A 24,318-nucleotide genomic window follows, 5' to 3' on the forward strand; every position below is an offset into this window, starting at 1 on the left:
CCCAAATGAAAACCAAAAGTAAAATGAATAGTAAAGAAAAAAAGAGAGAGCGAGCAAAAAGGCAAAAATCACAACAAAAAAGACATGGCTCCCCAAACTTTACTTACATTGAGTGAGGATCCCGGTTAAGGCATTTTTAAAGTTCTCTTTGGCTTCCTCCATCTCTTGCTCGTGGGTGGCCTTCTCGTTCATCAGCCGGCGGACGTGGCTGTTGGCCGACTGCACCATGGAGTAGAACTGGTTTGCCGAACGCCGATTCACTTCCCCTCGTTCAATCCAAGAGAGCAGCACAGTGATAGCCTCGGAAAACTTGCTATCATCTGGAAGTGCAAAAAGGGTCAAGTCCAAATCATGTCCAAGTGAGAAAACGCACCTGGTTTGGGTTCCTCTGCAAACACGGAGCATGGGCCCAGCTAAGGGGTATGTCTGCAGAGCTCCATGAATCACCTTCCCCGAGACCAGCTATCTCATCCTCCTGTAGCTTCTCTCCTCTCACCCCACGGCCCCATACAACTGCCCACACTCTAACCTGCAGACTTGAGGGGCTCGATGTCAGATTTGCTGTAGCGATTCTTGATCCTTATGGTACAACCTCAAGCTTCCACCACACCTTGATTTCTCTGTTATTATCCTATGTGACCTCCGTTTCCTCTCTCTATTCCTCTACCAGAAATATTATGCAATGACCCCAGCCTTCTGATTTGTAGACTCAGTTGAGTTAGTGTCAAACACTAGTCTGGATGACAGATTAAATTGCTTTAAAAACTGGTTATAATGCAGGAAATTGTTCCCAAAGCAGGAATATGTCAATTCTTGTCCTACTGTAGTTCAACACTGATTTCAATTTAGAGGTTAATATACATATTTAATTAGGCTGGAAAACATACTTTTTCTTTGCGCCCCACACCAGGGCATTTTCCCTAATGTGGCCAGTGTTTGCCTTGGATGGCTAAGGGAAGGCCCACTTGAACCAGGTTCGAGGTGTGTATGGGGAAGGATGGCAAAGTAAGTGAAGAATGAGGTCTCCCCTGCAAATAAGTAATAAAGTTTATTTCTTAAAACACTGCCTGTTTGGGGAATGGATACCAGAAGAAACCTGTGTCACGTGTCTTGGAGGTGGAGAAAAAGCAAGGCTGAAGGTGATGCAGTTAATTATAATTGGCAGTTGTACGTCACTTAGCACAACACTCATCAATTCCTCTCCTGTTGAGGGTTCATAACATGGTATTTCTCTACCCCTGCAAAATGTGACTTAGGAACAGTATGCTACATTTTTCTCCCAGTAAAGGAGGTAAGACTCCAAACATTAACAGTCAGGAGCAAAACTATTCAGGAAGGTTCAGATTCTAATTCACTTGACAAACACCGAGCGCCCACTGTGTGTGCCAGGCTGTGTCCTCCACTGTGAGAGTAACAGAGCCATCCTCACACACTGTCCCCATTTCTACACGTATCCACACACTCTGGCTGACAGGCCCAGCCATGTCTGATGAGGGCATTTCATTTTATTCACCAGACTTTTTCCATCAACCACAGGATTGCCTTTTGCACTCTATCTGTAGAGCACTTTGTAAATTTCACAGGGTGCTGCACAGATAAATACCTTGAGTACATCTTCTGTCTCCCACAGACCTCCTCCCAGACCACGGCAGGGCACAACTTACTAAGTGTGACTGTGGCTTGCCCAGGAGGTAGCCACGGATCAGGCTTAACTCCAGAAGCTATTACAGATTCACGTGAGCCATCATCACACGATGGCATTTCAAGCCTGCTCTCCTCTGGGGCAGCCCCCTTCTTGGCATGGGCATCAAAGCCTCCCTTCTTAGCAATGCTGCCCCATCCACCCTCCCACTTTGACCAGGGAAGAGAACTGGCCTGGAAACACCCACAGGACACCCTGCAGGCCACAGCCTCCTTGAACATCTCAGCCCACAGGCCCACACGCGGTTGCTCAGGGGTTGTAGCTGGCTGCTTATGCTGGCCATTTTGTGAATGCTGGGATTTCAGCCCAAGTTCAACTGAACATTCGTGAACTTGATCTGCAGCAGCTTCAGATCTGGTTCCATAGACCCAAGTGGGCTTCTAAGAGACAAGTCCATCACACAACTTAACGGCACGTGTGGCCCTCAGAGTGGCCCCTAATTCAGCATCAAGCTTGAGGGGCCGGCAGCCACTGCTGCAGGTGGAATACATTCTACCTCTCCACCCCTCTCCCTGCCAATGAACGTTAGGAGATGGACAGCTGAAACAAACTCACACTCTAGGAAAACCGTTTCTTCTATCTCTGAAAATAACAACAGGGGTTAGCGCTGTGGGTAGCCGATTAAACCTCCACAGTGCTGGCACCCCATATGGGCCCTGGCTGCTCCACTTCCAATCCAGCTTCCTGCTAATGTGCTTGGGAAAGCAGTAGAAGATGTGCCCAAGTGCTTGGTCCCTGCACCCACGTTTGAGACCTGGAAGAAGTTCCTGGCTTTAGCCTGGCCCAGCTCTGGCTGTTGTTCACTTGGGGAGTGAACCAACAGATGAAAGATCTTGCTCTCTGTGCCTTTCAAAGAAATAAATAAAAATGTTTAAAAAAAACCCAAGACAGAGCATGGACCTCCTGTGTTCCCCTGTCACTGTGACCCTCCTCTTCCTGCCGCACATGCTCAGTTTTGTGAATACGTGAATTTACTGCCAGGAAGACGGCACTGAAGTTGTTTAAAAGGAAGCTAAGAGTGCACACGTGGTCAGGGAGCCACGTTTTATGCCAAAGTCGCCGCCTGACCTAGAGGATCAGCTGCGCCGTGAGCAACAGGTGACGGTGAATTCACATTGCTCAGACGGAGGAATCTACCTGCTCAGGATTAGGCAGTTGAAAAATATGCGGCTGGGGCTGGCGCTGTGGAATAGCAGGTAAGGCCACCGCCTGTGATGCTGGCATCCCATATGGGCTCCATTTCTGATCCAGTGCCCTGCTAATGACCTGGAAAAACAGCAGCAGATGACCCAGGTACTTTGGCCTCTGCCCCCCAACGTGGGAGACCCAGAAGAAGCTCCTGGCTCCTGGCTTGCGGCTACCTGGGGAGTGAACCAGTAGATGGAAGTCTTCTCTTTCTCTGTCTCTCCCTCTCTCTGTGTAACTCTTTCAAATAAATATATAAATTTCAAAAAATAATGAAAAAGAGAAAAATGTGCTGTTTAAGAAGTAACCAGGAGACTTCCTAACTCCTCACAAGTTAGTAGCAGGCAGAACCGCATTAGCTGAGAGGAAGTGTGTGCTTCTGCAGACTCCCAACTTCATCTTCATTTCTGAACTTTCTGAAACTGGCATCCCAATGTGTGATTGATGTACTGACATTTAAATTAAATTTTAAAAAAAAAACATTAATTAAGGCATGCTTGGTAACTCCAGTCAACATTTGTTGCCATGTAAGAAGAAGTGACTTTAATTTATATTAATTATGCCTAAGCCTCTGCACGGCTATAGGAGTATAGTGGGAGAGGTCATTTTCAATATTCAGCTATGAATTCAATTTTGTATCTGGTAGAAAGATCACTGAGAAAGCAGAAAACAATATAAACTAACTTAAACAGGATTTAGATTGCAGCATTATTAAAGCTACTCATGTGGAAGGAAATTAACACTGCTCATAAAAACCACATTAAAGCAGCACTTATAAAAATTCCAAATCCTTTCTGTGAACACGCTTAGGTATAAGTCCAAACATGAGTGCCATTTAGGAGCTACAGGAAGAGTGGGGAACACGGGCCAGCTGCTCAGTAGACACTGCCCAGGGTTTTCTCATCAGGGCCCTCCCAACCTCACACCTGGATTAACGGGTCTGCTCACTCCCTCCCTGGTTGGAGCATTTTCATTGACATGTTCTCCTTCCTGTGCTACCCCACTCCGGTGCCACGCTCCTATGGGATAAATACGAAGGCCACGCCCTCCCGGCACCTGCTATGCACTCATCCTAGGGGCTCGCCCACTCCCATGCCCCTGGTTAGCTGTAGCCTCCGCTCAAGATTCAGCTGAAGTGCTCCTTTTTATAGGAGCCTTTATGCTCCCTGGCAGGAATCAGCTGTCTCTCTGCTCTGTTTTCACCATTCCCCACACACTCAGCTATTAAAACACTGTGCTCGGTTGTGAGGGACTGACAAAACTTCCAAAACTTGTGTCAATCTCCCGAGTTTTTGTACTTTGTGTTCTATCACATTCTATTTCTAAGAGATTTGCAGTGACTGGTACCAGAAAGCTATGAAGTTAATGGATAAAAGTTGGGAAGCTTCACAGTTGATAGGAAACTTTTTAATTTCATGTCGAAGAGTATTTTCACGTAGGCTATTGTCTATCAGAGATAAGTGCTCTCGTGGCAATGAAGCTGGCTGGGTTTTTATCCTTCAGGCCTCTGAAATCATTGCCACTGGTGATCTAAGTTGAGAATGATGTCAGATAATCCCATAGGAGCAGAGCTTCTGTATTAAGGCACCCACTGGTTTATCAAAATAATTCAAAAGTATTTCCGAAAGCATTTTTAATTCCGGGAAAATAATAAGCACTGCGTAGCACGGTGGTGAACAAACAGTACTGTGATGATTGCTACCCCTCTAGTCTGCTGTCTCCTTGCATTTCTGGTTTTTGAGACTTTGTCAACCTCCCACTCCCGCTCTCTCTTCTGTGTTTCGTGAGCACCTGGCCTATAGTTGGCATTGAAATGCTGCAAATAGGATAATCTTTGCTATTCAAAGACCACACGCACGAGCATCATTCGGGAGCTTGTTAAAATCGCAGACGCAGCCTCTCTGAGGCCTCCTGACTCGGAATCTGCATTGTACTCCAGGTGACTTACATGCACACCGTGGTCTGAGAAACCCTGGGAGAAATGACTCAGTTAACAGATAATGAAGACCTAAAAGAGAAAGGAGCAACTGAGATAGTGCAGAGTATCAGAAGGGTTTGAAGTGTTTTCTAAGGTTTTGTGAGGCAATAACCTGAACTCCACCCCCAGTTAAAGAATAACTGTTGGGGCCGGCACTGTGGCGTATCGGGTAATGCCATCACCTGCAGTGCTGGCATCCCATATGGGCGCTGTTTTGAGTACCAGCTGCTCCACTTCCGATCCAGCTCTCTGCTATGGCCTGGGAACGCAGTAGAGGATGGTCCAACTCCTTGGGCCCCTGCACCTGCGTGGGAGACCCGAAGGAAGCTCCTGGCTCCTGGCTTCCAATTGGCCCATCTCCAGCCATTATGGCCATCTTGGAAGTGAACCAGAGGATGGGAGACCTCTCTCTCTCTCTCTCTCTGCCTCTGCCTGTCTGTAACTCTGCCTTTCAAATAAATAAATAGGGGCCAGCGCCATGGTGCAGTAGGTTAATCCTCTTCCTGTGGCGCCGGCATCCCATATGGGCGCCGGTTCGAGTTTTGGCTGCTCCTCTTCCAATCCAGCTCTCTGCTATGGCCTGGGAAAGCAGAAGAAGATGGCCTGAGTCCTTGGGCCCTTGTACTCACGTGGGAGACCAGGAAGAAGCACCTAGCTCCTGGCTTCGGATCGGCACAGTGCTGGCACAGCTCCAACCGTGGTGGCCATTTTAGGCAGTGAACCAACGGAAGGAAGACCTTTCTCTCTGTCTCTCCCTCTCACTGTCTGTAACTCTCAAATAAATAAATAATCTTTTAAACAATTAAATAAATCTTAAAAAAATGAAAAAGAATAACTGTCACCCTTATCAAGGAAAAACACAAAGTGCCAGGAGTTGGAGATGGGTAGAAAAATTACTGGGGTTCCTCCACGTGGAATCTAGGCATGGACCGGAAGCGGACTCTCCAGGGGTGTGACCCTGCCATTGTCTCTGACTAGGCTATTTCTTAACTCTGTGGGAATAGAACACTTACTGTAGAAAAGTGGCAGCAACGTCACTAGTCCCTCTCTGTGGCAATGCACATCGATTTTTGTTCAGTGCAAAATTTACATGTTTAGACAAAAGGCAAATTCTACTCTGAGCCAGTTTTCATCTCTTCCTGGTTCCCTCATTGGTTAATGAGCTAAACAAAATCCCTGGTACCCATTCATTTGATATTGGTAAGACAGCCATGACTTCTCTGTCCTTTTGTTCTTTAACAACTACCAGACAGCACGCTCCTCCCCCAGCCACAGGCATCTCTGAACTCTGGGCAGGGCCACAAGATCACAGGCACTGGGGACTTTCGATCAAATATATATATATATATATATATATATATGATGGAAAGGAGTTTTTTCCTCTCCCTTGTGTCCACAAGGAGAGGCAGTCTTGGGTTTCAGAATGGTAGATGGGATAAAAGCCAGCCATGCACACTGAATATAAGGCTTAGATAGACTCTGGTTTCTTTGCTTGCAGCTGGGTCTATAGAGGGACAACAAGAAGGGAGATTTCATGTTTCCACAGAAATAGAGAGAACTCTCCCTTCCAAAGAAACCTCTATACTGGCACGCAATGAATCAGGTATCTGCACAGTTATCACTGAGTTCTGTTTCTTAAAATGCTTATTTTTATTCACTTGAAAGGCAGCGAGATGGATACACACACACACACACACACCATGGCTGAGGCTGGGCCAGGCTAAAGGTAGGAGGCAGAAACCCAATCCAGATCTCCCATGTGGGTGGTAGGGACTTAACTGCTTGAGCCAGCACTACTGCCTCTCAAGATGCACATCAGGAGACAGCTGCCATTGGGAGTGGAGCCAGGACTTGAACCCGGGCACTAGAATATGGAATGCTGGCATCCCAAATGGCATCTTAACCACCACACTGAATATCTGAACACTGAATGCTGACTGCTGGCTTGGACGATAGCTGGGAATTGCTTATAGTGTATAACCACTTACTAATGTAAGCAGACTGGGGATTCCAGGACGGTTGAGGCATTCCCAAATTTCACATTTCCCTACATATGGCTCTATTTTCTGGCTGCTCCATTAATCACACATCTATTAACCAAATTACAGACAGTCATAAGGGCTACACAACACAGCCAATGCTCTCATACCCCACCACATACCCATAACACCCCCAGCTATCTAGTATCTATAAAACTGAGAAAACTAAGGAGGAAATATGAAAATGGACTGATTATTCCTGCTTTGGGATCAAACAAAAAATGATTCTGCATAGCCTGGCCTATCTTGCCTCTCTGGGGGTTAGCAATGCCTAAGGAAGTGATTCTCAAACAGGCCTCTGTACTTCCTGCACCCTGAGAAGGAAGCCTGGCTTTTAGCTGATGGAGCGTCCACTTGGCTCATCACATTATTCATTTCCACTTTCACAGGACCATAAATATTTACAACCACCTCGGTACAATGCTGGTCCCGCTTCTGCCTGGTCCTCCCTCCAGCATGCTGACATTGGACCATTCAATCAGCATCCAGGAAGGCCCCTGCCCCAAGACTGACTTCCTGATGTCACCTTAGGGAAGCCCAAGGGCTCTGCATGGGAAGCTTTGTCAGAGCCTCACCTGGTGCAGAGAGCAGCTTTTTGTGAAAGCCTGCGTGCAGCTTTTCAAAGACGGACACAAGTACATGGAAACTTTTCAATGCTCTTGCCCACAGCCGTCCCCCGTGAATTAGGGTACAATCCTTCCTCGCAGGCTAATGAATCTCCCCCGCCCACCGTCCAGACACAGTCTTTTTCCAGGGGTGGACGGCCTGTGTCAGACACACTGAAATTCATTATCTCATCTGCCTGGTGCCACTGTTTCCAATAAAGTGTAATTATGGTGCTATTGAGCTCTTTCCCGCTTTCTCAAAGCCACGCTATACACCTTGGGCCGAGAGCAGTTACTTCCCAGTCCGTCTTCATTAAGCTCAATTGTCTCAGAACAATATCTATTTAATCGGCAGAGGGCCCACTAATTTTCCTTTTCAGAATGTGTGTATTAACATAATAGATGCTAGGTGACCTGCTCAGTTTGGGAGGCCCAGAAGCCAGTGAATGGGGTGACCTGGTACCCATGATATCGCACCCTCTTACCCCAGCCCTGCCCAGTGGACTCTCTCCCAGGAAGATGGCACCTGTGCTTCTCACCTGCAGTAGTGGGGTTATTATATGTACAGTTATTATCACAGTGCACTACTGGGAGGAGCGAGTGCACACTGATTTGTTAGTGGCTCCATCACTCGAGAACCCTAGCTCTGTGCCACAGGGCTTGTCCACTACTTTCTTTCCTTTCAAGGTTGAGAGCAGTGCCAGGCATGTGGTGAAATGGCCCCAGGGCTGCCTCTAGAGTGACCGGGAGGATGACTGAACACGTATCACCTTCATCTAGGTCCAGGCTCGCCCAGTAGCAAGACTGGCCAGAAACCCAAGCAGCTCTCAGGTCCAGATAGCTGAAGGAGAGAGAAAGGAATCAATCTTCCGCGCCCCCTACTGCGCGCCTGGTTTTCACACCAGACAGGACATAGAGCACCTTGGAGGTTGTGATCAAGGCTCGGCTTGTACAGAGTTTACGGAATAAAGAGGATTTTTCAAAACAGAAAGTGTGAGAATCAAGAGGTAAGATGTAGGGTAGCGGGGAAAGTGTGTGTGATAAACCTAAGACAGGGAGATTTCTCCGGGGAGGGAACAAAATCAAATCCAATTAAGTATTTTCAGATTGCATTTCCATTTCCTCTCTCACCCAGGTTTCCTTCCTGTGGGTCTTGACTGCATTTTATAGCCCCACATCAGTGAAATCATCTTCAGGGAAGCCGTTTCCGCGGCTCCTCCTGGCTGGCTTTGCCGCGTGATAGGGAGCATGGCGCGGGTTTCCTCTCCGAGGCAGCCAATTTCCTAAGCAATTAAATGCTGTTTATATTCCAAACTCTGTGCTTGAGTTGAAATTGTCAAGCTTGATATTACCTGACTCTTGCCTAAGATGTATCCTCGGCTAGTTCATTCTACTGTAACAGCCATCTATTAAAATTTCCAATCTGTTCTCTCCTCAAGGGATCACACGGTACTTGGCAAAGGTACAGCTTCGGAATTCTGCAAATTATACTCATCTATATAAATATATATTTTTGAAATGGCAAGGCTTGCAAATTACTTTACCAAACTGACATCCCAATCTGCTCTCTTCTAAAAAGGAGAGGCAAATGCCACACACCTCATACATGCATAGACACTTCTATGCTGGTTTCTTAAAAATAACAGAATTTCAATGCCAAACTCTCCCGAAATTCCTTTATGAGGTCACGGAACCGAAGTGCTAGCTTCTCTCACTGCTAGGTGTGCATACAATTAAATGCAGTTTAGTCTATGTAGATTGTAAGGTGGTATCACACAATGCACTGGATATTAAAGAAGAAATTGTCTGCTCCAGTGAAGAGTCCTAGTTGAGAATGCTGCTCATTCTCATTTGAGTCACTCCTTATGGTTTTCAGACTGAATGAGAAAGTGAGACTTTGTATTTGCACTGTATATACCTTTTATTAAAGGGACAGTCACGGACGGTATATCCGCCTGCAGGAACCTTGCCTTCTCAGGGCAAGACCATCAGCAAGAAACACCACAAGGTTACAACAGGGGTATTTCAGGGGCAACCGCAGGTGAACAGGGGTGGTGGCCCAGACTTGGCAGGGGATGAGGCGAGAGTACACAGGCTGCCTTTTAAGCACAGAATGTCAGCTTCCTACCTTCCTAACCTAGGTGTTTGGATGCTCTGTATCTGTTGGTTTTAGTGAAAACCTCGAATCCACCTAACATGCCGCCAGCAATACACCTGCCATGCAAGCAAGCACTGGAAGGCTCATCATGGCCTGTTCTCATCAGCAATCTGGCGTGCCTTCCCCGTGGCTCACGAACAAAACCCACATCCAGCAGTGGCCTCCAGGGCACCAGCATCGGGCCCCAGTGGCTTTCCCAGCATCACCGTGTTCTATACACGCAGCTCCTGTGCCCCACGCCTCTCTGAGTGTCTCTCCTCCTTAGGGTCCAGCCTCTAACTAGAATGCCTTTATGCCCCTTTTCCTCCAGAAAAAAAATTATCCTGCAAAGTTCAGATTCTGCCTCCTCTGGGAAGGCACCTCCATAAACATTGCCCCACGTTCCTTAAGCAGGTTGCACATACCCCGGCTGGCAATCTTGCCATGCGCTTCATATCATTGTCAACTGATTACTTACAGACGCCTCTGTGTGCCTAGCCAGTGTGACCTGTGTCCTCTCAGTAAATCCAGACAGCACACCGTGATCCAAGGAGGGTCTGGGCATCATTTGCTTATGAGATACCCAGATGTTGCTCAACAGTCCACACAATTTTGTCTATTACAGAACGCAATTCACACACACATACACACACTCATATACACACACACATACACACGCACAGACCATCCTAACCTCCAAACCCAGCCTTTCCCAGTCATCACCCCTGGGGCAGGCGTTTTAGCCTCCACCTGTCATCATCTCCCAGAGTGCCAACATCAGAGGGAACGAAACACCAGCTCCTTCTCCAATTAGCCACATTGCAGGTGTTACCACTGTCGCTGCAACTGCATCTCTGAAGACTGGGACTCAAGTCTGCATCTCTCTGCCACCCTCCATGGACCGGAGCTCATATATGATGCACACCAGGAAGGCTCCAGTCTGATGGACCCAGGGTCCAAGAGCACTAGGAACCTCTGGGTCCCCTGGTGGCCGTATCCAGCAGTGGCTCAGTAGACAGCAGCCTGCCTGCCTTTGGGCTTAGCGCTGTCCACCCCTCTGCCTGGCATTCAGGGAGTTGGGCTGAGTGACAGTGCACATGCATCCACGAGGCGCACAGGTGGCAAGCGCTGGAGACCTGCAGGGCTCTGTCCCAACCAGGGTGCTGTGGCCCAGGTGCCTGCCGCCTCTACCTGGCCCACACTGATGTGAAGTTGGTGAGTGTAGGGAGGAGAGACAGGCGCCAGGGGAGCCCAGCACTTTTCTCTGCGGCAGATGCTGGCTCACCAGGGGCGGGGAAGGCCAGGCAGGGGCGTCCTACCTTTCAGCTTCTCGGCCAGCAGCGCGGCCTCGTGCTCCGAGTAGTGCATGATGGCTGGGGGCGAGGGCGGCCGCAGGCGGTCCTCCTCTAGCTTGCGCCGGTGGCGCTCCTCGCGCGCGCGCATCCGCTGCTTGCACTCCCACTCGTAGAAGTCGTCCCTGGCCTGCGCGAAGTCCACGTGCAGGCGGCCCGAGTCCTTCTTGTCCGTGCTAGAACCTAACCGCATCCGGTAACCTGCAACCGACGGCAAGTCTGGTCACAGCACAGCGGCATACGGGCCGCCCTTTCTGGCCCAGCCCTTAATGGTGCTCCCTGGTCTCCCTGATGGAGGCCATGTTCGCCACAGGTGGAAAGCAGTTTATCTTTCTTCCGGGCGATTCCAAGACGTGAAGTTATGCCTGTTTGCCGTGGGAGGGTGAGCCACCCTCGGGGAATTCAGAGGGGTGCTCACCATGCCCCACACCACTGTCACCCACAGAGGATGATCTCAAGAACTAGGAGACTTACCTCACTCCTTCTTCCCTCTGCCTTCTAGGAAGCTCAGAGCACATTTGTGTCTCCCCAACCCCTACCCCTTTTTTTCCCTCTCCACCTTCTTGATGGCTTTGGTTTTTACTTTCCATTCACTGTGACTCAAGTGCCTAACCACTCTTATATTCCATTTAGAAAGACGTATGAGTTAAGTAAAGATCATCTATGGTGTTTAAAAAGCTCTACAATGCAAATTCCAGAACAGCTCGCTCGCAGGCTACTGCTCCGATCTCCCAGAAAATGCCTGCCGCTCAATTCTCTCTCTCTCTCTCTCTCGCTCTCTCTCTCTCCACAGCCGTGAAAGCCACAATTACCAGGGCAATTTTGCAATGCTCGTTTATTTCCACTTATCCTCTGGGGCACACAGGAGAATATTTCACCTTCAATCGGGAGGCCTCACCGCTGGCTTCCTTGCAGCCCTGCAGCACCCCATCTGGAATGCAACACCACACAAATTGTCCACGCGATCTTTGAAGGCCACACGAGCCGCATGTAAGAGCCCAGGGCTACACCAACACCACCACCAACAAAAAAGGCCTGGAAATCTTTGGGGGATTTGCTGTGAGCTGCCCAACGTAGAAAGATTAGGATCAGAAACATGATCTGAGGCATCAACACACACAGAACTGAAATCAGCCGGCCGGCCTAACTTCAAATGAAGAAGAGTTGACTTTGAGGTTGCTCTTCAGTTTGGGGCAGTTGGATTCTCAGAACACAAATTTAGGTCCCAGCAGGAACCTGATTGCCAAAGGCTGCCAGAGGACAGAACAAAATAAGCACTTTTGCTGTCTAGGACTCTGCAAATGAGCTACAGCTGTAAAACGCTAGGCTGCGCAGGGCTGATGTTCAAGATCTCATGGCAGATTTCGATGGATTAGCTTAGTACTTTGGGTTAAAACCTGGCTGAAAAGCTCTGTGGAGGCCTGTCTTCTCCCGGGTAGGGCACTTCAGACCTTTGAAAAGCTACAAAGGAGATACACATCTCACATCTGATTCCTAGGATGCCGCTGAGCCCTCCTCCTGCCTAGGTTTCCACAGTGTTATCTAAACCCAGGGAAGATATAACAAAACCCATCAAAAGGCGACCGTGGGATCAGAGATCACAGATGAGCAGGATGAATGTTCTTGCAAAACGTGCCTTGGGTGCGAGCCGTGCTGATGCACACATAACAGCAGGCAGGACTGGCCAGCTGTCCCCCAGGGCCAAGCCATGTCCCCTGCTCTCATTTTGAGAGTCACTTTTCAGAGAGTTCTCATTCTAGAAGCACCCTCTCTTTCACCAAAACATCATCATTAAGGCCTTCAAAGAGACCCTGATGAGGCTGAGACTAAAATTAGCTCTGCCTTGGAATGTGAATGCCGGCCTAAAATTAGACAGGCCTTCCAGCTGGGCCTGGGCTGCCAAGAGCCGCCAGGCAGGAGGGGCCGCCTTCCTTCCTTCCTGGCCTTCCAATCAACCTGCTTTCCCATATCCCAGGGCTACTGCTGCAGTCTCTAGAGGGTGACCAAGGAAGGGAGACTCCTTCCCAGGCTGGGAGGTTGGAGGTGAGAACTTTGCTGTCACCTCCTCCTGCTCCAGGGGAGCCATCAGGGCTTTGCAGAGAGAAAGGACAAGCACAGGATCAAGGCATTAAGTAAAGGGATGCCTTCTGTATGTCTAAATTTGCTCATTGTTGCCCATGTCTGATGGGGTCTCTGACTGGGGCTAGACGTTGTCAGCCTAGGTGTGTTAGTGTGAAAAAGGACCTCCAATCCACTCTCACCTTCTGTTTTAATCGGGTGGGATGGCTTTATTTCTTGAGCCATAACTAGAGTCCAGGACCCAGGGAAGTGTGCAAGGAAACAAGAATCAGTCCTCCTTCCTCAGGTTCATTGTGTTAGAAACCAACCTTTTACCGAATGGTTCCTGTATTGCAGGTGCCCTGCCAAGCACTTAATACCCATTGCTTGATTTACTCCTCCTAACAGTCCAGGGAGTACTGGGACTCTTTCCATTTCGCAGATGGGAAGATGGAGGCTGGGAGGCAGGTCATATAGGCCAAGGCATGTGGAACCTAGCGCCATGTACTCAACAGAACTGAACAGTACTAAACCCCACTTGCCTAGCAGCTGTTTGTGTGCTGTAAAATGTCTTTATTCCATGCTCTGTCTTCGCTCTCCGGTCTGGAATGCTCCCAGATCTCCCCCTCTCCCACCCTGCTGACACTGTACATGTAACAAATGCATCTTCCCTGCCTTTGTCACATCTGAACAAAAACTAACCACTAGCCTTGTGACTCATCTGTGACCCACTCTCTTCCATGTCCAATTCCTACCCCTAACTACCCTTGCTCCTTTACAAGTCAGTCTTGCTAGCTTGCCACTGGAGGGGAGAGTGTTACAGAGTCCGCCTTCCTCCAGACAGCTACTCCAGCAAATATCTTGACTTGCAGCATCAACTCTCGTCTCTGGTATACTGTCTGTCCAGCCTCGAGCAGCACCAGGGCCTAGTTTTAGGATGATAACATGCAGCTTTATTGGAATAAGGCTCTTAAAGTTCTCCATATTGGGGCCGGCGCTATGGCGTAGAAGGTTAAGCTGCCACCTGCAGTGCTAGTATCCCACAGGGGCGTCAGTTCGAGTCCCAGCTGCTCCACTTCCTATCCAGCTCTCTGCTTAATGCACTTGGGAAAGCAGCAGAAGATGGCCCATGTTCTTGGGCCCCTGTCACCTATGTGGGAGACCTGGAAGAAGCTCCTGGTTCCTGGTTTTGGCCTGGCCCAGCTCTGCCCATTGTAGCCCTCTGGGGAGTAAATCAGTAGCTGGAATCTCTCTCTCTCTGTGTCTCTCTCCTCCTCTTTCTCTGCATGTCTGCCTTCCAGTAAATAAATCTTAGAAAAAAAAAAAAAAGCTCTCCATATGGCTCTCTAGCGTAGGGAAGCCTCTGTGGTTTTACAATAACCTCAGGGCTTCCCAGAATGGCATGGCAAAGAGCTGACCATAGAAATGAAGTGAAGGCTGGCGCCGCGGCTCACTAGGCTAATCCTCCACCTTGCGGCGCCGGCACACCGGGTTCTAGTCCCGGTCAGGGCACCGATCCTGTCCCGGTTGCCCCTCTTCCAGGCCAGCTCTCTGCTGTGGCCAGGGAGTGCAGTGGAGGATGGCCCAAGTCCTTGGGCCCTGCACCCCATGGGAGACCAGGATAAGCACCTGGCTCCTGCCATCGGATCAGCGCGGTGCGCCGGCCGCAGCGCGCTACCACGGCGGCCATTGGAGGGTGAACCAACGGCAAAAGGAAGACCTTTCTCTCTGTCTCTCTCTCACTATCCACTCTGCCTGTCAAAAAAAAAAAAAAAAAAAAAGAAAGAAATGAAGTGAAGCCTGGCAATAAAGTTCAGATTTTTGTTCCTGAGTAGTATTTTCCCACCTTCCCTTGTTAGCCTCAGGAGTAGGGAGGTGGAATGCAGAGTGACAGACTGAGGACTGTAGCCGGAGCATGTGAGGGAAGGGCAGGGGCCAGAATCTAAAAATACGTCTTTCCAGAGCCACAGAGCAATCGGCACCAGCTTCCTAATACTTTGATCTGGCAAAGGCCTTGTCGAGGGACTCCATTCGCTTGTTCCAACGCCCACAGAATGGAAGGCAGCATCAGGCCTAATGTCAATGGCTGGAAAGCTCTCCTACAAAAATTGGCACCCAGGAACAAGGCTCCTGGGGCAGGCTTAGTGAGCCACAAATGGGCAGTACCACCCTGGACCCCCATCCCAGGGCCCAGGAACTAAAGGCTCTCCTGCAAGGAGATCTTGCTCTGTGTACCCGGCCGCTCAGACAGTGAATCTACTTCTGAAAACTGGAAAGGGTTCTGAGCCAGTACTTTACGCCCCCAGAGGGATTACATCCAGTAGAAATAACAACTCAGCGCTCATAATATTGCTTTTCATCTAATAAGCGCCTGAGAGCATTAATTAGAAACTCAATGGAATTCCTGAAGACTGGATGGTGGGAAACCACTCCCGTGGAGAGGTATGTACATTCGCAGAGCCTCACAGAACTGGCAGCCAAGGCAAAAGGCAAAAGCCCTCCCTTTTCAGCCCCAAACTAGGAGGACCTTATTGTGCCCTAAGGCAAAAAAGGGAATGAGCTCATTCATATTCGTAGTAACATCACAAGTAAGGAGATGCCGGCGAAACCCCTGATGAAATGCAAAGTACCAGAGAGGTAAATGGCTTTGTCCACCATGAACTCCTCTGCGAAGCGGATGTGACAGAAGTTCTTCTTGCTCTTCCGAATCGCTGTGATGTCACCGCACTGCTCGAAGACTTCCTGGATGATTTCCTCCGTCGCGTTTTCCGGTAATCCTCCCACAAACACCGTCTTGCAGCCGGGAGGCCGTTCCCTCGTGGACGGAGGGGGCAGATCTGGCAATCACAACAGAACAGACGGTTTTGTGCGGCACGCGTCGCCTCTCCTTCCTCGGTTCACCTGGCAAAAGTCGCACCTGCAGGGGCAGCTGCCCCAACTTCTCTTATATCCCAGGCTGGCTGGCTTTTCCGTTCCCTCTCCTCCCAACCTCTAGCTGTGGGCATGTCCACCCACAGGGCCTATGCTTGTCTGTGAACAAAGACGAGAGCAAATCGGTGCACAATTTCATTTTTCCTTCCTAACACAGAAGCCCAGGAAACGGCGGGGGGATAGGGAGGAGAGAAAACTTCCAGCAAGTACAAAACGTGATGAAATGACAACTTGATGAAAAACCTCAGCTCGCTCTTGGCTTTGTCTTGGTGCCAGATAAAGGAGAGGCAAGGCAGAACACAGGAGGCCCAACCCAGGGAAGAAGCACAATACTTACTTGGCTGGGAAAACACTGCACCTGAAAAAACACTTTGGCGTTATTCACATTTAAATGCGCGCACTATTAAATTTGGGGGCGGCTGCATAAAAAAGATAAAAGTGTACATTGTCACAACATTTCACCTGGTTTATATGTAGATTACTAAAGCAATCTTCTGAAAAGTCCACTTGAAAGAGGCAACCCTTGATTAATAGCAATAAAAAAGCCTCCTAGCTACGTAAGCCCATACCCTGAGTTATCTGAGGCTAAAATTAAAAAAAAAAAAAAAAAATTCTGTCCCATGGACTGCATCAAATGTATGTGTCCTTCAAGCAAAGGCAATTTGGTCCAGAAACTCTGAGATGCAGGTTGCCTCAGCCTCCAAATTGACAACTGCCAAATTAATTCAATTTTCTATCCAGCAAAAACACATTTCAGAATTTGTGTCCTATATATGTGAAGATGAGTGGAATGGCTTATATATTTCACACTATGTTCTCGAGCAAATGCTGGCCATCATTATTGGTAAAATATTCTCAATGTTGGCTGTGTATCCTAAAATCCCAAGCACTGGCTTCCTGGTGTGGATTATTCAGCTCCTAGGGAGACATATGCACAGGTCCCCATACCTGTGTTCTCAGCTAGAGAACAGAGATGGGCTATACAGAGAGGGACCCTTACTCTGTACAGCTAAGGGTGAGCCACATCTGAAAATGAATGCAACACTATTTAAAATTGTTTTTAAAAAGAAAAGAAGCTAAAATTCTGAGCCAGCCTTTCTCAGGAGAGTTATACTTACTTGGATTTTGAGGGAATAGAGTACAACTCTTGCAATGGATGATTTCTTTGACAACAGCCACCTCTGTTGGTGGAGGAGGTGGTACCAGCCCCAGGCCCGGTATCATTGGGTTGATGGGGGTGATTCCAGTCATCATGTTGAGGCTTGGATCAAAGCCTGGGACACAGATTGAGTCTGCAAAGCACACAAGTTAACATTTTTGGCTAGGGAACCTTAAATCCGTTTTTGTTGTTGTTGTTGCTGTTTTTTGCTGCAAAAAATTACTTGACTTGATATTTCCTGTTTTTCAAGAATTGCTGCTGGCGTAAGGTAGAGCATTACAGAAAACTAATTCAGAAGGGGAGAGGGAGAGGGAGAGGGAGAGGGAGAGGGAGAGAGAAAGATGAACCTAAACCTACACGAAAAGGAAATTATATTACTTAAAATATTAACATGGCAGAACAGAACACAATGTATTAAAGTGTAAAACCATGCACCATGAAGCTTCCCTATTACCGTGAATACAATCTTCTGTTTCTTCACGTTGTGTGTTGTTTACACTGCCTTACGACCCAGAATGTGGGAAGAATAGCATTTAACATTGAAGTGCCCTGTGACTCTAATTGTCAACCTGGTTCTATCAAGAGTCTTCTTACCCAAGTGACCTACATTTGCCAGAGTTCAATTTATATGTGCATACTTCATAATCATGCATTCAGGTCCTACCTAACCTATTTCCCCCAAGGGATGAAAAAAAAAAAAAAAACAACAAAGAGCGATGATAATTACTATGACTTAGCTATGTGCAGGCATAAAATTAGCTATATACATTTCTTAATTCTTTTGGATAATTACATTTCCTTCCTATAATTCAATCAACAAATAATTAGCCCACCCTCCTGAAATTTTTATGCCTTTTATTTAAAAAATTCAGCAATGGGAAGAGGGTAGAGAGCATTGGTTTTCCAGCAGAAATACTGAGGTTTTTTTAGTGTTATTATGAAGTGAGTAACTTCAAAGATAATATATAAGACTTTATTTATTATTTCTTTAAAAAGGACCTCTATTACCAAAAAAGATAAAAGGTGTTGGTGAAGATGTGGAGTAGAGGGAACCCTTCTAGACTGTTGGTAGAAATATAAATTAGTGCAGCAGCCACTGTGCAAAAGCAATATGAAGGGCTTCTGAAAAATTAATAATAGAACTACCCTATGATCCAGCAATCTCACTATTAGGTATATCACAAACACAATGAAATAAAAAAGATACGGCCGTATTCCCTTTCCTTTCTCTCTTCCCCAGCCGCCCAAGATGCTGAAAGGCAAGAAGGCCCAGGGAAAGAAGGCAGCCGTGGGCCCCGCTGTCACGAAGAAGCAGGAGGCCGATGAGGTGATAAATCCTCTCTTTGAGAGGAGGCCTGAGAACTTTCCCGCTGGACAGGACATCCAGCCCAAGAGGGGCCTCACCCGTTTTGTCAAATGGCCCCACTATTTCTATCTGGCTGCAGCGCCTGCAGGTGCCTCCTGCCATTAATCACTTCACCCAGGCAATGCACTGCCAGATGACTACCCAGCTGCTGAAGCTGGTCCACAAGTACAGACCGGGGACAAAGCGAAAGAGGAAGCAGAGGCCACTGGCCCATGCTGAGAAGCAAGCTGCTGTCAAAGCGGACCAAGAGCCCACGTGTCCTCGGGCAGGTGTCAGCACTGTCACTACCTTGGTGGAGAAGAAGAAGGCTCAGCTGGTGGTGACTGCACGTGATGTGGATCCCACTGAGTTGGTTGCCCTCTTGCCCGCTCTGCGTTGGAAGATGGTGGGGAGGGGGTCCCTCGCTCACTGCACCATCGAGGGAAAGGCCTGGCTGGGGTGGCTGGTCCACAGGAAGACCTGCACTCTTGTTGCCTTCATGCAGGTGAACTTGGAGAACAAAGGGGCTCAGGCTAAGCTGGGGGAGGCCATCAGGACCAACTACAATGACAGATGGGGTGAGATCTGGGAGTCTATGGCTCCCACTGCCAAGCGGGAAAAGGCCAAGGCTAAAGAACTCACTGTGAAGCTGGGATACACATGCACTAGGGTTCCCCTGACATAATAGATTCTCCTCAGGAAAAGAAAAAAAGATACGGTCATTCTCATGTTCACTACAGTTACAATAGCCAAGATATGAAATCATCAACCTAAGTATTTATCAACAGATAAATGGCTAAAGAAAATGTGGTATATGTAGACAATAAAATACAACTCACCCATGAAAAAGAAGGAAATTCGGTCATATTTTGACAATATGGATGAACTTGGAAGCCATTATGTTGGGTGACATAAGCCAGGCACAGAGAGACAAACACTGTGTGATCTCACTCCTATGCGGACTCTAAAAAGTTGATCTATAGAAGTAGAGAGTAGAACGGTACATACCAGGGCTGGAGAGTTTAAGGGGAGGGAGAGCTGGGGAAAAGTTGGTCAAAAGATACACAATTATAATCAGACAGGAGGAATAAGTTCACTAGATCCATTGTACAATAAATTGACAGTAGTTAATGCTGATATACTCTTTTGTTTTTATTTATCTGAAAGGCAGAGAGAGAGAGAGAGAGAGACAGACAGACAGACACAGAATTTTCTATCTGCTGGTTCACTTCTCAAATGCCTGCAATGGCCAGGGTTGGGCCAGGTTGAAGGCATGAGCCATGACCTCAGTCCAGGTCTCCCACAAAGATGGCAGGAATCCGAGTACTTGAGTCAGCACCTGCTGCCCCTCAGGGTGACATTAGCAGAAAGCTGGGTTAGAAGTCAAGATGGGACTCGAGCCCTGGCACTCTGACATGGGATGCTGTTGTCCCAAGTGACGTCTAAACTGCTGCATTAAATGTCTGCCCCAGATACTATACTCTGGAAAAACACAAAAAGATTAGGTAAATGTTCTCACCACAAAGAATGTTAACTGAAAACAACACATCTGTTTATTAGCTAGATTTAGTCATTCCACATAGTATATATATTCCAAAAAAATCTTGTTGTATATAACAAATATGTGTACTTTTAATCTGTCAATTAAAATTTTTAATAATTAAGATTTTCTAAGGGCACAACCTTATTGAATACTGTACTGAATTTCTTTTTTCCTTTTTTTTTTAAAGATTAATCAGAGTTACAACTGAATTTCTTTCTTTTTTCCTTAAAGATTTATTTAGTCAGAGTTAGAGAGAGAGAGAGAGAGAGAGAGAGAGAGAGAGAGAGATGGAGAGACACATAGATTTTCCATCTGCACATGCACTCCCCAAATGACACCAATGGCCAGCGCTGGATCAAGCCAAAACAGGAGCCAGGAGCTTCTTTTGGGTCTCCCATGTGGGTGCAGGGGCCCAAAGACTTGGGCCATCTCCTGCTGCTTTTCCCAGGGCATCAGCATGGAGCTGGGTCAGAAGTGGAGCAGCTGAGACATCAACTGGCGCCCATATAGGATGCCAGTGTCACAGGCAATGGCTTTACCCACTACGCCACAATGCTGGCCCTCTGTACTGAGTTTTCAAGAGTAGCCACAAGGGGAGCCTTCCCCTGGTGGTTTTTCTGTTTGTAGAAAACACTCCTCTTGGTGGTGGTGTGATAATGTTTGCATACAGAAAGATGCCACGAGGAGAGGTCCTGGTGACCCTCCACTATCTCCAAGAAGGAAACTTCCTTCTTGTCTCTTATTCTCCTTTTTTTTTTTTCTCTTTCCTGGTCTTAAACCATTCCCACTCTTATTTCCTGTCCCCTCTTCTCCAGGTTCTCACGTGCAGCCTATGCCTTTGCCCTGCATGGCCTCACTCTTTGCTTGCCTGTGTAGCAAGGTGAGCCTGGAGGCAGGAGACAGGACAACTATACTCTGTGCTGGCTAAGAACCCCCAGAGGCCACCCAAGTGCAGCTCACAGCTTTCCTTTCTGGGGAAAGCTCTGTCGCATGGCTCCAGCTACCTTGGACATTTCTGCTCCCGTTCTGTGTTCAGCAGCATTAAATGTGTGAACCTGATCTGTACGCCCAAGAGGAACTGTGTCCCATTGACTAGAAGCTCCATAGAATTTGAAAGTGTACCACCGTGACTTCCGTAAAATGACGTTTTGTGGTTTTTTTTTTAAACTGTAAATGTAAATGTCAAATACATGTTTTTCTTCTGGATATCCCAGACACCTGCTGTATAATTATGGCTCCCAGTTTCTTCATCTGCAACACTGGGTTGTGTGACTTGATTATTCCTTCTCACAGTAGCATTCTAAGACCCAAAGATTCTGTGCTGATCCCGCTTGAAACAAAATGATACCCAAAAGACATCAAAGTTTAGAAGTGACAGGGACAAGATTCAAACTCTGATTGGTCATCAAATCCTCACAAAAATCAGACAGGCATTATTCCCATTTCAAAAGCAAAGAAACTGAGGTTTAAGGCAGTTAAATAAACTTTCCAATATCACAAAGCAAATAAATGGCAGAGCCAGAATCAGGGCCCGGGTCTCTGGCTCCAAATTTACAGAGTTCTGTATAAATATGACTATTTCAAAAATTTCCATCTAGGATGCCCAACCTGCTTATTCACCTAACACACGTCACTATTTCTAAAAATCTACTTCATCCTCAAAATAGAAACAATCTACGCTTTGTCTTGCTGATCCAGATGCCAACTGTGAAGACATCAGAATGCAGTGACTTTCTTCATTTTTAAAGATTTATTTATTTATTTGAAAGTCAGAGTTACACAGTGAGAGGAGAGGCAGAGAGAGAGAGAGAGAGATCGATCGATCTTCCATCTGCTGGTTCACTCCTCAATTGGCTGCAATGGCTGGAGCTGCACCAAACCGAAACCAGGAGCCAGGAGCTTCCCCCCGAGTCTCCCACGTGGGTACAGGGGCCCAAGGGCTTGGGCCATCTTCTACTGCTTTCCCAGGCCACAGCAGAGAGCTGGGTTGGACGTGGAGCAGCCAGGTCTTGAACCAGCGCCCATATGGGATGCCGGCACCCCAGGCCAGGGAGTCAACCCGTTGTGCCACAGCGCAAGCCCTCTGGAGTGACTTGCAGCCTCAGGATCACCGGCAGAACATGAGGGCTTCCAAGGTGAATATATCAGAAACAGAAATATTCACTGTGGGAATATTAGCACGCCTGTGCTCCCGTCACGTCTCATTCTGCGCATCGGCCTCGCCTGTTTCTTCCCTGGCCTGGCCCTCGCTGGTGTTTGCCAACACAGGATGACTTAAGGCTGAAACCACTCAGGACTGCAAACCATGGGATGAGAGCCCTGTGAATTATAATCAGCAGATGTTTTCTTACAAAGGAGATGAGCAGTCTAGTGCCTGCATTCTCTTCTAACGGTAACAGACTCCTTCCTTCTTTCTGAAGGCCACATGAATACATATTTCGTCAGCAGTGGGGACCAAAGGCACTACTGACTCCCCAGCAAAACGTCTTACTCTACAGGAAGTGCACTTTGCTTTCTCTGAGACAAAGGTATGGAGAGACTTATTGCAATCTGCACAGTGCGAGCAGTTGGCTTGGGAAGAGCTTAGGAAGGAATTAACACTTCAATTACGCTAGACCTCAAAGGAGCTGAGATCCAGTATTTCACAGGAGGAAGTAGGGAAGCATGAAAATATTTTTTTCCTTTTTTCTTTCTTTAAGATTTATTTATTCATTTGAGAGGCAGTGTTACAGAGAGAGAGAGGGAGAGACTGACAGAAATCTTAGATCTATTCACTAGTTCACTCCCCAAATGGCCACAACAGCCAAGGCTGGACCAGACCAAATCCAGGAGCCAGGAACTCCATCCTGGCTCCCATGTCGGTGGCAGGGGTCCAAGCACTTGGACCATCATCTGCCGCCTTCCCAGGGGCATTAGCAGGGAGGCAGATCAGAAGTGGAGCAGCCGGGACTCTCATCAGTGCTCTGATATGGGATGCAGGTGTCACAAGTAGCAGCTTAAGCCACCGCACCACAACACTGACCCCAGGACTTTCTGAAAAAATAAGAACTCATTACTTTTTTAACAATATATGAACAGATGAAAATTGTTTTCTCAAACAGCATAAGAGTATATCATGTACTGAGTCATTAAAGCAAATACACAAACTTAAAAAAAAAAAAAAAACTTAAGAAAGACATATGCCCAATAAGAGAAGGCTGAGGAGATACTGCAAGCCCTAAGAGCCAGTTCTTTGACTTATGTGAAAAACCTGTCCCCTTGAGCTGCGGAGAGAATCAGTTCTCATTCTGCTCAGTGAGAAGAGGAGGAGTGATCCAACTGCAGTGAGGAGGATCCAAGTAAGGCAGCAGAAGTGCTTTCCCTGAGCCACTGCCCTTCAAGAGGTGGGGTTGTTCACTGCAGACCATGGCCTGAACTCGCTCCTCCCTGTCCTACCGGCTCCAAGCCCAGACGGGAAATCCGGGCTCCCTATATGGGAACTTTGATTCATGGCCCACGGTGTTTTTTTTTTTTTTTTCTTCTCTTTTCAGAGCATGTTTTGGATTTTAGACAAGTGGCGGTTGAACTAATTCATTAATCAACGAATGCATTTGTTGGTTTATTCAGCATTTTCTGGGTTTGCCAGGAACTCGCCTCTTGGGGCCATCACAGGATTGCAGCAGAGAATAAACACGGCAGCAAACAGCTGAAGGTCAGAGGGTTGTTCTGTGGCCCAGAGACACCAGGCCATCTGCGTTTCCCCAAGCCCTCTGCTCTCTCTGCTGCCCCTGGTGGTGGCGTGCTCCTTTCCTGTGGGTGCAAGCAGTAACCAGGCTAGACAGTAGCGTCCCAGGTAGAGCAAGGCCATGGGTATCCCCCCAAAGTAACAGAACACAGAGATGGTGAGCAGGAGTCATGAGCCCAGGCAGGGTGGCTGCAGCGTGGGACTCGGTCCACGGGTCACAGGGTCCCCATCAGCCTGCTCCAGGGTTCGTCCTGGTCCAGGGGAATGGGGTTTAGCCATGACATCACAGAGTTTCAGGCTGAATGGCATGAGGCTCCCTATTAGGTTACCTCACCCAGCACTCAGGCTGGAGAAGCAAGATGGGATCCAGACACCAGGAGTGAAGACCGGGCTTGGGGAAGGGGCTGACCCTGCTTCCCTACTCCAGTTCTCGGCGCATGCCCAGCACAAAGACCACCTGGAGGCTGAGTCCCAGAAGGCAGGATGCTGGGGTGGAGGTGCCCTCTTCCTGCTGCCTGAGGCCTGATGGGCTCTCAAGTTCCAGGGAGATACTCAGCGCA

At 47.9% G+C, this 24,318-nt stretch overlaps 1 protein-coding gene and 1 pseudogene across 5 annotated transcripts in view; one reads left to right on the plus strand and one right to left on the minus strand.

The window, feature by feature from the left end:
• The window catches only part of ENOX1 (ecto-NOX disulfide-thiol exchanger 1), a 599,613-nt gene that overhangs the window by 127,028 nt on the left and 448,267 nt on the right, over positions 1-24,318 (minus strand). For all 5 annotated transcript variants that reach the window (XM_062194137.1, XM_062194133.1, XM_062194135.1 and 2 more), the window contains 4 exons: positions 17,106-17,279; positions 15,687-15,893; positions 10,966-11,199; positions 108-320 (listed from right to left, as the gene is read on the minus strand). In XM_062194137.1, the coding sequence (XP_062050121.1) occupies positions 108-320; positions 10,966-11,199; positions 15,687-15,893; positions 17,106-17,279 (828 nt within the window). The remainder of the gene's footprint in view (positions 1-107; positions 321-10,965; positions 11,200-15,686; positions 15,894-17,105; positions 17,280-24,318) is intronic.
• On the plus strand, positions 18,390-19,176 carry LOC133762544 (large ribosomal subunit protein eL8-like; annotated as a pseudogene).

Source organism: Lepus europaeus, chromosome 6 (genome assembly GCF_033115175.1).
Source record: "Lepus europaeus isolate LE1 chromosome 6, mLepTim1.pri, whole genome shotgun sequence".
Taxonomy (NCBI): Eukaryota; Metazoa; Chordata; class Mammalia; order Lagomorpha; family Leporidae; genus Lepus; species Lepus europaeus.